The 13,836-nt window shown below is 39.0% G+C and overlaps 1 protein-coding gene across 1 annotated transcript in view; it reads left to right on the top strand.

Annotated features, from left to right (window-relative positions):
• Nucleotides 1-13,836, top strand: part of PHC2 (polyhomeotic homolog 2) — a 102,435-nt gene that overhangs the window by 12,919 nt on the left and 75,680 nt on the right. The window contains exon 2 of the mRNA XM_044667970.1: nucleotides 10,562-10,789. Within this exon, the coding sequence (XP_044523905.1) occupies nucleotides 10,616-10,789 (174 nt within the window). The 5' untranslated portion in view covers nucleotides 10,562-10,615. The remainder of the gene's footprint in view (nucleotides 1-10,561; nucleotides 10,790-13,836) is intronic.

Here is a 13,836-nt window from a genome sequence, read left to right as displayed (position 1 = left end):
CATCTTTTTTGGATGTGTGTATGTGTATTATTTTTTGAAATTATACATTATATCCTTCCCATAATGCTTTCATACCTCCATTGCAGATGTCTGTGTATAATGGGTGCAGTCTAGCTGTTCTTCTCAGTGTTAAACTTCAGGAAAGTCATTTCTAATTCTTCAAATAGCACATCAAATATTGAGGTGTTAGAGACAGATGTGTTGGATAATAAAAATTGACCATCTTAATGAGATTCACTAGACCCAGAAGAGATCAGTTCATACAGGACAAACCAAATGATGAAGAATTCCTATTGCCCAGACCATGGTGCCTTGCACTTGGACAAATAGTCCTTTGTGTTTGTCTATCAGTACATATATTGTAGACAGACAGTACAGAGACTCAGTGAACTAGTTTCAGAATGGAAAAGGAGGAAAAGCTATATCATATTAAGGAAATTATGTTGTAATTTCTTTTTTATATACATTTTTGTTGATTTCCTTTTCCCCCCACATTATCTCTCTCCCTGCCCCACCCTAGAGAGCCATCTTTGAACAATGAGAGCTGACCAAATGTGGAATAGCTTTCCTTTAGAGATAGTGAGTTCCCTTTCCATGGTGATCTTCAAGCAGATGAAGGCTTGTTGGGAATATTTTAGAGGGTGTGGATGCTGCTGAGATTTTTTTCCAACTGCCAAATCCTAGGATTCTGTGATTCTGTGTTACCCCGGAAATCTGTGAACAACAAAGAAGGTAAGCTAGCTTAGAGGAAGAACAGGAAAGGCCCTAGGCTATTGAACATTTTAATTAATAACTCCAACACAGGCATAGATGGAATACTTGTTGATGTGTAGAGGATGCAAGGAGGGGAAGGAGAATACTGGATGACAAGACCTAAAAGTTCTTAGTCTCTGAATCTCAAATGGTGAGGCCGAATAGGTAACAATGTAGCCTTCTCTTGGGCTCAAAAGTGAGATGTAGTGTTTTATAGCCAATGTACTAAAATAGGAATCGGGAAACCTGGGTTTGAATCCTGCCTCAGATATTTACAAGCTTTATAATCCACTTTTTCTTCATCTGTAAAAGGGGGACAATAATAGCACTTGCCTCACAAGGTTTTTGTGAGATTCAATTGAGATAATACCCAAAAAGTATTTTGCCAACTTTAAATGCCAACTTTAAATTTTTTTAAAATAGTTCATCTGAAAAAGACCTGGGGATCTGGAGACTACAAGTTCAATATGAATCAGCATTGTGATATGGTAAACAAGAAGCTATTTCACTGATACCAGATCTCAGACTCCTGAAGAACAGATTCGGTTCTTAAGCCTTGCTATCTACTCTTTCATCCTCTGCTTCAATTGTTTTTTTTTTTTTTTAATTTTAATTTTTTAAAAAACCCTGACTTTCTGTCTTGGACTCAATACTGTGTATTGGTTCCAAGGCAGAAGAGTGGTAAGGGCTAGGCAATGGGGATTAAGTGACTTGCCTAGGGTCACACAGCTAGGAAGTATCTGAGGTCACATTTGAACCCAGGACCTCCCATCTCTGGACCTGACTCTCAATCCACTGAGCCACCCAGCTGCCCCCTGCTTCAGTTGCTTTTTGCCTAATATAGGCCTACCCTTTCTTCTGTGTCCTCTGGGACCCCTGCTCTGTAATTAACAAACTTCATTTTAGACCCATTCCTCTCATGCTCCCATCTTCTGGCTCTCTCGGAGAGTCCCAGCCACCCCAAAATGACACTGCATCCCTGACCTTCATTGCACTTTCTCTCAAACCACCCTTCCCTAAACCCATATTCCTGGTTCTAGTGGTAGACTCAATTTCCCTTTCTTTCCATCCCTACTATCAGCTTGCTCTTTCCTACCCTCACTCACTAACCTTTTCTCCTTTGAGGTTCACCCTGTCCAAATCATATCACCTGATCCAGATCTTAGTGACCAGTCATCTTCCAGCCTTTACACCATTCCTCCCCACTTACTCTCCCTCCCTCAGGGTTTAGTGACTGGCTCATAATTTCCCTCTCTATCCTAATTTCTATACTAATACCAAAAGGACCTCAAAATATCTGTTGATGTTTCCTCTCAGGAATACAATTCTTCATTCCACCTCAACTGCACATAAGGATAGTCACACTTTTGATATTGCCATCACCCACAAATGTTCCATTTCCATATTCAAGGTCTCTGAAATTCTTTTTTCTAAGAATAATCAGTCACCCCTCTCTATTTTTTCTCCTGAACTTATTCCTCATCCTCACTGCAATCCTTAGTACCTGTTAATATTTTGCCAGGCCATTAACCCTGATGTGGCTAACTTTCTTCCTTTCCCAGTCTTTCCTCCTGAGGGAACTTCCCATTTCAACTTTATACTATTCTCTGCCCTTAAATTCTTTGCTTCCTTCTAATCAGCTTTACTGAACCCTAAATTAAAAAATCCCACAGTCTACTTCCTTAGTTCCTACCCCTGTCACTGAGAAAGTCACTCAAATGTGCTAGGTTCACCACAAATTTACATCAGCTGAGCCCTAATTCCATCGAGGCAATCCTTTTACTTATCTTTAAGTAATCTCTATCCTGTTGTTCACAGTATCTATTCCAGATCTTCTCAAACCTCCCTCAGCTGAAATCCTCAACTTTCAAATGAGGTGCTCAATTCTACTTAACAAAAATCAAAGCCTCTTCTTCTCTGACTCTAATTCATCTCACAATTCCTGTACATTATCCCCAACTATTTCACTCTTTTGTTCCAGTTTCTGATGAAGAGATATTTCTTCTCCTTACCTAGACAAATCCTTTTACATATGTCCTGGATCCCATCCTTTCTTATCTTTTTTTAGCAAATTGCCCACAGTCACTCCTCCTTGAATATTCAATCTCTTGATTTGCTGGTTCCTTTCCTGCCACCTGCAAACATACTCTTGTCTTCCTCATCACTTTTTTTTGACTTTTTTTTTTATTTTAAAAATATTTACTTGAATATGAGATGCTTTCATGTGTTCTAGTTAGAAATCTTACAGAACCCAGTTTCTACTACATTTTTAAACATTTATTAATATTCATTTTTAACATGGTTACATGATTCATGCTCCCACTTTCCCCTTCACACACCCCCCCCCCGCACTCCCCCCACCCATGGCCGATGCACATTTCCACTGGTTTTAACATGTGTCATTGATCAATACCTATTTCCAAATTGTTGTTAGTTTCATTGGTGTGGTAGTTTCGAGTCTACATCCCCAATCATGTCCACCTCAATCCATGTGTTCAAGCAGTTGTTTTTCTTCTATGTTTCCTCTGAATGTGGGTAGCGTTCTTTACCATAAATTCCTCAGAACTGTCCTGTGTCATTGCATTGCTGCTGGTACTCCTCATCACTTTTTATTCACTTTTGTCTAGTCTGTTCCATGGATCTCTTGTTTTTATTTTATTTTTTAATTTTAATTTTTTTCCTCTCTTTTTTAAACAACTCCACATAGTTCTGATCATTGTGGCTTCATAAGATGCAAGTAGCCTTTTGAGGTGTGAGTAGGTATATTTATAATGCTGTTGGCCACATTCCACATTTTGGTGTATTCTCCTCTATTTAATCACTAGTCACAGTTAGCATTTCCCTTATATCACTGACCCAGAGATTAACACAGTATAATTTAACTAATCAATATTACAACAGGATATTTACTGAGAAGATATAGCAAGAATAGAAGTACAAGCACATTGTCTTGAAGTCTTGATATGACCACTCCCTTTGAAGAGTGGACTCAATTGCTACCAAAGATTTGCCTCATTAATATCATGAATGCAGCTTAGCTAATAGATAAATCAACCTCTTGCTTGTAGGATATGATGTCCTGCCTATAAGTGGACTTCCATCCACTTATAGGCAGGAACTGCAGATTGATTCTAGGGGCTACACTTGAATGCACTGGACTCAGTTGTCAGTGGACCTCTGCTCCTCTGACCTTTCAAACCTCACAAGGTCGTTCTGTGCCCAACAGACATAACAGGAACAGAATCGACAAAGATGCCATGTGACTCCAAAGTCACATGGTGAGGCTTATAGTATTCCATTCTCCTAATTGAAACATAGTGACTTTTGTTGGCACAATGTTTTCCAGTTCAGCAGCCAATCAGAAGGCTCCTCGCTACACAGAAAGCTGACAAGAGACTTTCCTGTCCTGGAACCCATTTGGGAGATTTTATATCAGGAAGAATATGCTGTACATAGTCATAAGAACTTGCTTCTAAGATCCTGATATATTCACCTAACATTTTCACAACATAGTCATTTTCTTTTATGCTATCTCCTGCTCCAAACTTTCCTAGTAACAGCAACAACAACAACAAAAAAAAATCATTTAAACAAACCAACCGAAACAGCAACCTCATCTGACAGCATATATAAAATTCCACCTCTATACTCCCCTCATCCCACCACTCTTCTGAAAAGATGATTTGTTTCATTGCCATTTCTCTTGAACTGAGATTGTTCAATTCATAGTTCAACTGTCTTTTTGTGCTAGTATCGTTTACATTTTTTGTCAGATATATTGCTTTCTTGGGTCTGCTTTCTTTGCTCTGCATCACTTCATATACATCTTCTATGTTTCTTTTGATTTCCTTGTATTTCTCATTGCCTTCAGTGATGATAAGTCACAAGTCGATGAGAAGCCACAATTCAGAAATGATGAGGCAAGACAGAGATGTCTAGAAAGTGGGAGATCTGGAGGAGCTTATAAAGATTTCACTTCCCATTTTTATCAGGTGTGGACCCGTTGGACAAAGTATTTATGGATATATGAATAAGGAAAAAGAGAAGCTCTATAAGCCTACCATTAGATGCCCTCCTATTCTGTCTTCTCATTCAGAACAAAGTCTTTGTAAAGGAATTGGAGCTAGAAAGTACCTTAGAAATCATTTAATAGATCAGAAAGGCCCAGAGAAAGTCACCTAACTAGTATGTGCTGAAGGAGAATTCAGACAAGCCCAGATCTGATGATACCACATTCAGAGTTTTTTCTATTCTCCTATACTGACCTTTTTCTTATTAAAGAGTAACTTCATGCACTTCCTCTAAAGTTCTGCCTACTGAGAAGCCTAATGCAAACTGTATAAGATGTATATATGAGCTGCTGGGAAAAAAAATTACAAAATAAATTGTATACCTTTTATTGTGCTTAATCACTGGACAATTTGGCCATTTGACTACTAAGGTGTCCTAGGGCTAGTAGAGGAGTAGAAACTCGCATCCAGTTTTGCTGAATGTTTTGATTGGGATTTCATAATCAGAGATCTGGAGTTGAAAGGAATTTTAGAGATCATCTAGTCCAACTCCCTCATTTTACACATGAGGAAATTGAGGCCCATAAAAATGAAGCAGCATGCCTAACATCACATAGGAAGTAAAAATTTGAACCTAGTTCAGAATCACAAAATCTTAGAGTTGAAGTGAACCTCAATAACCACTTAATCTAACCTATACCTGAGAAACAATGCTGTTGACACTCCTAAATGATCCTTTAGTCCAGGGGTCGGCAACCTTTTTGGCCGTGAGAGCCATAAATGCTTGCGGAAGGAGGATGGGGGCGGAAGGCGCTGGAATCTGGGGTGGGGACTGAAGGGCCCCCTGGGGTACATCCTGGGGCTCTGCCCGGACTGGCAGGTCCGGAGGTGGAGCCAGATATGGCTCAAGAGCTATACGTTGCCAACCCCTGCTCTAGTCTTTAAATACCTCCAGTGAGGGAAAAGCCAACTCTACCTCCTGAGGTAGCCTATTCCACTTAGGGATAGCTCATTTTTATGAATTTTTCCTTTTCTTAAAACTAATCATCTATTTGCAATTTCCACTATTGCTCCTAGGATTGACTCTAGTGAAATTTTGGTATTCTTTGAGAGATCTTATCTTTAAAATCTCTCTCTGCTATGAGGTCTACTAATGTGGTACTCATTTTTTTCTAATAATTATAGATCATTTCATGAATATCATACTTTATCAGCTAAGCTATCAGCTATTAAAAGGCAAAGGTTATGTCTTCTCCTGCCATCTTTACCTCTACCTTCTTTCCTTCATCCCCTAACATCTTATGCGATTGGACCTTTGCACACTCTGAATAAATAGTTGTTCATTTGATGAGGCCATTTTATTGTACTTACATTGTTATCACCATCCTATGAAAGAAAGGATCCTACTAGTCTAACCCATAAGTCATTGGGAATCTCCTTTATAATATAGTTATCTAGTCTTGAAGGCCTCTAGTGATTGAGAATCTACTACCTCCCAAGGCAACCCATTTTACTTTTGGATGACTACAATTACTGGAATAAGCTGTGCTTTGAAAATCTTAAAAGTCCTATGTAAATGTTAATTACTATTAACATATACTGACATATTACATTATTATAGAATTATTTTTGTATTTGTCATATTCCAAAGACTCTATATAGAGAGCCCATCATTTAAACAGCTCTGACTTGAGTTATTTAAGTAAGCTATTGATGATAAAAGATGGGAAATGAATAGATGAACAGACACTGATACAATCACCATTGCCTAATTATAAATGCAATGAGATCAAAAGAACCTAGAGTCTGCTTCAGTAAACATCTGAAATCCTTCCTAAATGGAGAAATATGATAGCCAAGAGTAACACTGGATTAGAATATCAACACATTTATAAAAGCTTTGGGAAAATAGTGGTGGAAGATCATAAGCCATATTATTGCATAAAAACAGTCATAAAAGAATTGGAAACTGAAAGGGTATCCATCACCCTTTGAACCTTGAACAAATTATGGTATGTGGTTGTAGTGGAATACTATTGTGCCATAAGAAATGATGAACTGTATGAGTTTAGAAAAACCTGGAAAGACTTATATGAACTGATGCAAAGTGAAGTGAGAGAACCAGGAGAACAATGTATAACAGATCAGCCCTGAAGAACTAAACTATTATTAGCAAAACCAGGTTCCAAGATAACTCCAAAGGACTTATGATAAAAGAAATGCTATCCACAGCCAAAGAAGAAACTTTGAAGTCTGGTTGCATACCAAAGCAGATCATCTTTCTTTTATTTCCTTCATAAGTTTTTATTATATGTGCGATGTATGTTTTCTGTCAATGGCATAAAGAATATGGAAATATGTATTGCATCAAAATAGTATAACCTGTGTTAAACTATTTATCACATCAGAGTGTGGAAAGGAGAGAAGAGAAGGGAGAGAATCCAAATCATAAAATGTCAGAAAATAATTGTCAAAAATATGTAATTGAAAAAGTTTAAGTTTAAAAAAATACTTATAAGCATTAATGAAAAATAGGCTTATATAGAAAGTTTTGTGAAAGGCCCATTTACACCAAATTGCTCTCTTATAAAGGATGGCTAATTGGGCAAGGAGAGATATATTCAGAAATGAAAGTGATATAAAAAGAAAAGGTATTTATAAAAATTTTAGTTACATTTTCTATAGCAGATCCCATCTTTAGTCCCATAATTGACTAAAATTATAGGAAATATATGATCACCCAATTATGATTATTATTTGTTAATTATATAAAAGCATTTGTTATAGCAAAGAAAATGCTGCCATAAGGACTTTCCTTTAGCAAGGTATCTGGCATACATATATTAAAATTATACAAAATTATTTAAATGATATAATGGTGATGACCTCATTCAGTTACTCTTAATTACTAATAACATGCAGGGCATAAAAAGAGGAAGTCATCTACTCACCAGAGATGTTTGTCCTTGTTATGACTGCAATCCAAAGCAGAATCCAGATGGAAAAGGTGTTTCCTATAAATAATAAGGTCCTCCAAATGCTCCAGTTTGTGAATAACATTGTGCTGATTGCCCTAAACCCCAGAACAATTCAGAGCTACTTAAATGATATTTATAGTCACTCAAAAGAGTTCTGGTTAACTATCAACACAGGAAAAACCAGGTAGATGAAGGATGCATGGTGTCCAGACTATTATATCCATTTAGATGGACAATTCTTCTAAGCCTGATCATCCAAGCTCATGTCTTAGACAGACACTGCAGATAGATGATAAATTGGACACATAATTGAATAGGAGGAAGGAAGGAACTGTATTGTATTTTAAAACTATATATTTCTTTTATTGACTCCAAGTTCTCCAAGAAACAATTTTTTTATATCTGTATTCTTCTGATGAGTCTGTGTTACATCTTAAAATATCCATTTTTTTTTAACCCTTGTACTTCGGTGTATTGTCTCATAGGTGGAAGATTGGTAAGGGTGGGCAATGGGGGTCAAGTGACTTGCCCAGGGTCACATAGCTGGGAAGTGGCTGAGGCCAGATTTGAACCTAGGACCTCCTGTCTCTAGGCCTGACTCTCACTCCACTGAGCTACCCAGCTGCCCCTGAATATTCATTTTTTAAAGAATTAAAGTGAAAGGTCCCTCAAAGAATGATGTGTGCATGGTAAGATTGAATTTCTTCAACATTCCTGAAGAAGAATCAGTCAAGAGATATGTTAGAAACATTACCATCAGAGATGTCCAGAAAAAGAGAGATACTCATAATTGCCAGTTAATTGCACAATCTTGGTCTTATGTATGTAGTCAGAGAGAAAAAGAGAAAATATACCTCCTTCCCCTGGTTACAAAAGTGAAGGGCTCATGGGTATGGAAATGATGAATATATTATCAAGGATAATCACTTTTTTTGGATTGGATTTTGTTCTAGTTTTTCCTTTTTAGAACAGAAAAGGGGGAGTTACTTATTGGGAAATTATTCTGATTTTAAATGTCATAATTGTTGATTGAGGGATGTATACTCACTTAAAAACATTACCTACTTCTATAATCTTTTAAGGTTTACAGTGTGCTTTACATTTTTATTTTATTTGATCTTTGCAACACCATTTACAAATGATTTACTTGTTATATATATATAAAAGATTTACTTGTTATATAGCTAATAAATGTCAAAGGCAGGATTTGACCCCAGGTCTCTCCTAACTCCGTGTGCAGTTCTCTTGCCCCTATACTACATTGTCTCTTAGGCTTTTCCCAGCACCACTCCAGGTGTTTCTTAGCTGGTTCTGGGTCATCAAAGATCTTGTAGTACTGTTCTTATTTAGTTCAGCTGCCCAACTTCACCTCTCTGTACCAGTGCAGAAATCCAGAATCTCAAAGTGAGAATTCAAACTCTTAATAGAATGTAAACTTCTGGAGAACAGAAATTCTTTTTCATTTTGTGGTTGTGTCCTGAGTACCTAGGATGGTGCCTGGGTCCTGTGTTATTTAATGGATGTTTATTGGATTAGTTTAGATTGGATTAGGAAGGGTCTTGAAAATCAACTGATCTGGCAATATTAGTGGGAAGAAGCACATATTTAAAGACTGGGCTAGGAACTGCACTAATCACTTTTTTTTTTAGCAATGATAAATTTTTTTAATTTTTATTTAGAATATTTTTCCATGGTTACATGATTCATGATCCCCCCTCCTCTCTCCTTCCCCCCTCCCAAAGCTGACAAGCAGTTCCACTGGGTTATTTATACATGTATCATTGTTCAAAACCTACTTCCATGTTATTCATATTTGCAGTAGAGTGATTCTTTAACATCAAAACCCTAATCACTTCCCTATCGCATTATGTAGTCATATTTTTTTCTAATGCATTTCTGGTTCCACAATTCTTTCTCTGGTTGTGGATAGCTTTCTTTCTCCTCAGTTCCTCTGGATTGTCCTGGGTCATTGCACTGCTATTGGTAGAAAAGTCCATTACATTCAATTGTGCCATAATGCATCAGTCTCTGTGTACAATGTTCTCTTGGTTCTGCTCCTTTCGTTCTGCAACAGTTCCTGGAGGTCTTTCCAGTTCATATGGAATTCCTCCATTTCTTTGTTCCTTTCAGCACAATAATATTCCATCACCAACATATACCACAGTTTATTCAGCCATTCCCCAATCAATGGACACCTCCTCATTTTCCAATTTTTTGCCACCACGAAGAGTGTGGCTATGAATATTTTTGTACAAATCTTTTTCTTATCTCTTTGGGTACAAACCCAGCAGTGGTATGACTGGACCAAAGGGCTGACATTCATTTAAAGCCCTTTTGCACTAATTACTTTTGCAAATATTATCTTATTTGATCCTCACAGCTGGGTATGATAAAAGTGACATTTTATTAATTTGTTACTCCACAGTACATTGCTGGTCAGAGTACTCTGTGATCTCTGCCCACTCGATTTCACCATATCTTACTTTAACCCAGTGTAAAATTGTCTTAGACCTGAGCTGTTTTGTTCTACATGTATAGGCCCAGGACAATCCTAGAGAGACTTAACTTTTATAGACCTATGTTCTGAAGTCTTTCCACTGCAAGTTGTTTGAACATTTGCTGGTCTTGAGTTCTCAAGGGAGTTGTCACCCACCAGAATGCCTCACAAAGAATGGAAGCCCTTTAAAATTAGGAACTCTTTCATTTTTTATCTGTATCTTGAGCACACACTATGATGCCTTGCATATAATATGTACTTAATACATTTTTAATAGAATGAAATTGAGTCCCCACTAATAGTTCATTTCTCTCTCTTTGTAGCTCTTACTTGTCCACCTGTCTCCTGAGTACCCAGCTTGTGTCCCCCTGGAGGCCATGGAGAATGAGTTGCCGACCCCACCCACATCTCTTAGTGCCACTGCTGCCAGCAGTTCCAGCGGGGTCAGTAGTAGCAGCAGCAGCAGCAACAGCAGCAATGGTGGTCGTTCTACTGGAGCTGGACCTCAGATTTCTGTGTACAGTGGTATCCCTGATCGGCAGACTGTACAGGTAAGTCTTAAATTATTTGTGTATCTATACATCTCGGACTCCAGGGCTAGGCCTTAAGAGGCCCCAAGGTAGAGAACCTAGAAAAATCATTTCTCAAAAGCTTTAGTCAGAATTATCAGTTTATGAGAATTTTCTGATTCAAGAGGAAAATAGATTAAAAAACAAAGAGGAAAATTTGGTTCTATGTCTTGAGAATACTTTTATTGACTGATTAGTCAGATATTGCCTTAACTCAATGATGTCCAAACCAGATTTTTTTGCTCAGCATTCTTGTGGTTATTAGGCCATTACAGTTATAAATTCATAAACTTCATGGTCTTAACCATATATTGAATTAGTTCAACTTCACCCCATCCTTGTTTCCTTTTCTTCTTTTTCCTATCACCGATCGTCCTTTTCTAAACCCCAGCCTGACATTTCTTCCACCATCTACCTATTCTACTCCCATTTATGTGCTGCATAATGTTACTGAATAAAGTCACCTAACTATGCTGGGTCCCCTAGAAATTTATATTATCTACTCTCAACAGGGCCCTTCCTGTTATATATCAAAACTTTCACTATTCTCTGGTTAACCAATCATTTTATCCACAGTAGTTGCTCCAAAAACCAACTATGTCACCCTCTTCCCAATTCTTCTTAGCAAAGGATCTCTATTCATTCTTTATTGAAAAAATGGAAGCTACCTATGAGGAGCTCCCTCTCCTTCAGGGCTCAAATCACTTTATCTTCATCCCTCACTCTGTCCTCCTTTGTTTTATCTTGAAGTATATATTGGCCAACACGAACTCCTCTATTTGTATCCTTTGCCCCATCCTCTCTCATCTCCTCTGGCAGATTGCTTCCAAAGTTATCCCTCCTGTATACCTAATTTTTAACCTCTCATGGTCCATTGGTTTTGTCTCTGCTGCCTACAACCACTCTCATGTCTCCTCTGTTCTTAAAAAGCCTTCACTTGACCTTCTCATCCCTTCAAGTTGTCATTTAAAATACTATCTCCTTTTAAGAGCCAGATTCCTAGAAAAAGATGATTATAATAATTGACTTAACTTACTCACATTCCACTCACTTCTAAAACCTTGAAATATAGCATCCATCCCCAGCATCTCCTCAAGGTCAATAATGTAAATTGATGTATATTTGTGTCTTTATTATCTAATCTAATGAATTCTTTCTAGTTCTCAAACTTCTTGACCTCTCTGTAGCATTTGATACTGTCGATTAAGTCAGATCAAATCAGTGAGCATTGACTGTGCCCAGACACTGTGCTAAGTGCTAGAGATATGAAGAAAGGAAAGGATAACACTTGCTCTCAAGGAGCTCAAGTCTAATGGGGGAGCCAACATGCAAACAACTACGGACAAAGGAGATATAGACAGGGCAAATAAAAAGTAATTTGCAAAGACTTTCTATTGGAAGTGGCTCCAGAGCTGGGCCTTACACTGAATTCTAATCCGGCTGCCTTTCATGTTACTTTCCTTTTCATTACTGTAGCCATTGTACATATTGTTTTCTTGGATCTACTTTCTTCAACTTTCTGCATTTTTCTGAATTCTTACATTGTTTCTTATAGCACCTTGATATCTCACCATCTCATACACTGTAGTTTGTGCAGCCATGCCACAATCCCTTGTTCTTTGGTTCTTTGGAGACTATATATTTGCCAAATTGAGTAGCTATATCTGGACTATGTCTGATTCTTTGAAAGAGTCCCCTAGCTATTGATTTCCCCGTTGATGCTTGGAGAGAGAGAACCAGAGAGACAAGAATCCTGGAAAAGAAAGCAGCCTAAGCAAAGAAGAGAGAGGATTCCAAAGAGGGGAGCACATGGTAGGAAGGGAGGAAAGCTAAGCTCAGCAAAGCAAACCCAGTGGAAAACAAGATCCCAAGGAGAAAAGCAAAGAGAGAGTCAAACTTTAGAGGAGACATGGAAGAGCAGGGCCCACTGAGAAACTGGGTCCAGTCCTGCCTCATTAGAATCCAGATTCTGAGGCTGGAATTTCTTTATTTCAGAGGTTCTCAGCCACAGGAACTATCCTAGGAGGCTAGAAAAGGACCTGACTGGTTTCTAGGGAGGGGAGGGGCCAGTGCCTAGAGCAGGGGTCGGCAACGTATGCCTCTTGAGCCATACCTGGCTCTTTTGAGGGTCAGGTATGGCTCTTTCTGCAGGAGCCATAAAGTCCATTTTTTTTTCAGGCGCCGTTACAGGAGCGGCACTGTGAGCACTGTATGGCTCTCACGAAATTACATTTTAAAAAATGTGGCGTTTATGGCTCTCACAGCCAAAAAAGTTGCTGACCCCTGGCCTAGAGCTACAGTTCAGCCTAGAGGTTTGTCGGAGCTAAGGTCAGGAGGCCCACTTGGGCCAAGGCCCAGCTTGGGGCAATATTTGCCGGAGGAGAGCTGCAGGTGAGTGACAGGGGAGCAAGGAGGAGGGGGAAGAATTCTAGGGGCATTAGGGGCGGAGGGAGAATACACAGAGCTCTGTTTTTTTCTCAGAGAAAAAGCCGTGTGGGGTGAGGTCAAAGGGTAGCTCTTTGTCACTGTCCAGAGGCCTTTTCTGAGCCAATCACCCTGGGAAGGAAGGACTATGCTGAGAAAAGGGCAGAGGAGGAGGAGGAGGTAGGAAAGGGAGATTAAGCTAACAAGAGAAAGAGAAGGAAGGACAGAAAGAAGGAAAGAGAAGAAAGAAGACAGGAGGCCAGCCCTAGCATCCCTATGGAGCTGGGGCTGTGAGGAACCTGAACCTTAGGAAGCCAAGCTGCAGGCCAGAGAGGCCCAACATTCTAGTGGACAGCCTAAGAAGCCTTGCTTTCTGGGAAGCCACAGGAAGGCTCCAGGAGAGCATCAAGAATCAGAAACTGAGGGGGCAGCTGGGTAGCTCAGTGGAGTGAGAGTCAGGCCTAGAGACAGGAGGTCCTAGGTTCAAACCCGGCCTCAGCCACTTCCCAGCTGTGTGACCCTGGGCAAGTCACTTGACCCCCATTGCCCACCCTTACCAATCTTCCACCTATGAGACAATACACCGAAGTACAAGGGTTTAAAAA

Source organism: Gracilinanus agilis, chromosome 3 (genome assembly GCF_016433145.1).
Source record: "Gracilinanus agilis isolate LMUSP501 chromosome 3, AgileGrace, whole genome shotgun sequence".
Lineage (NCBI taxonomy): Eukaryota > Metazoa > Chordata > Mammalia > Didelphimorphia > Didelphidae > Gracilinanus > Gracilinanus agilis.
Note: the sequence above shows the minus strand (reverse complement) of the source record. Positions and strands in the feature narration are given on the sequence as shown.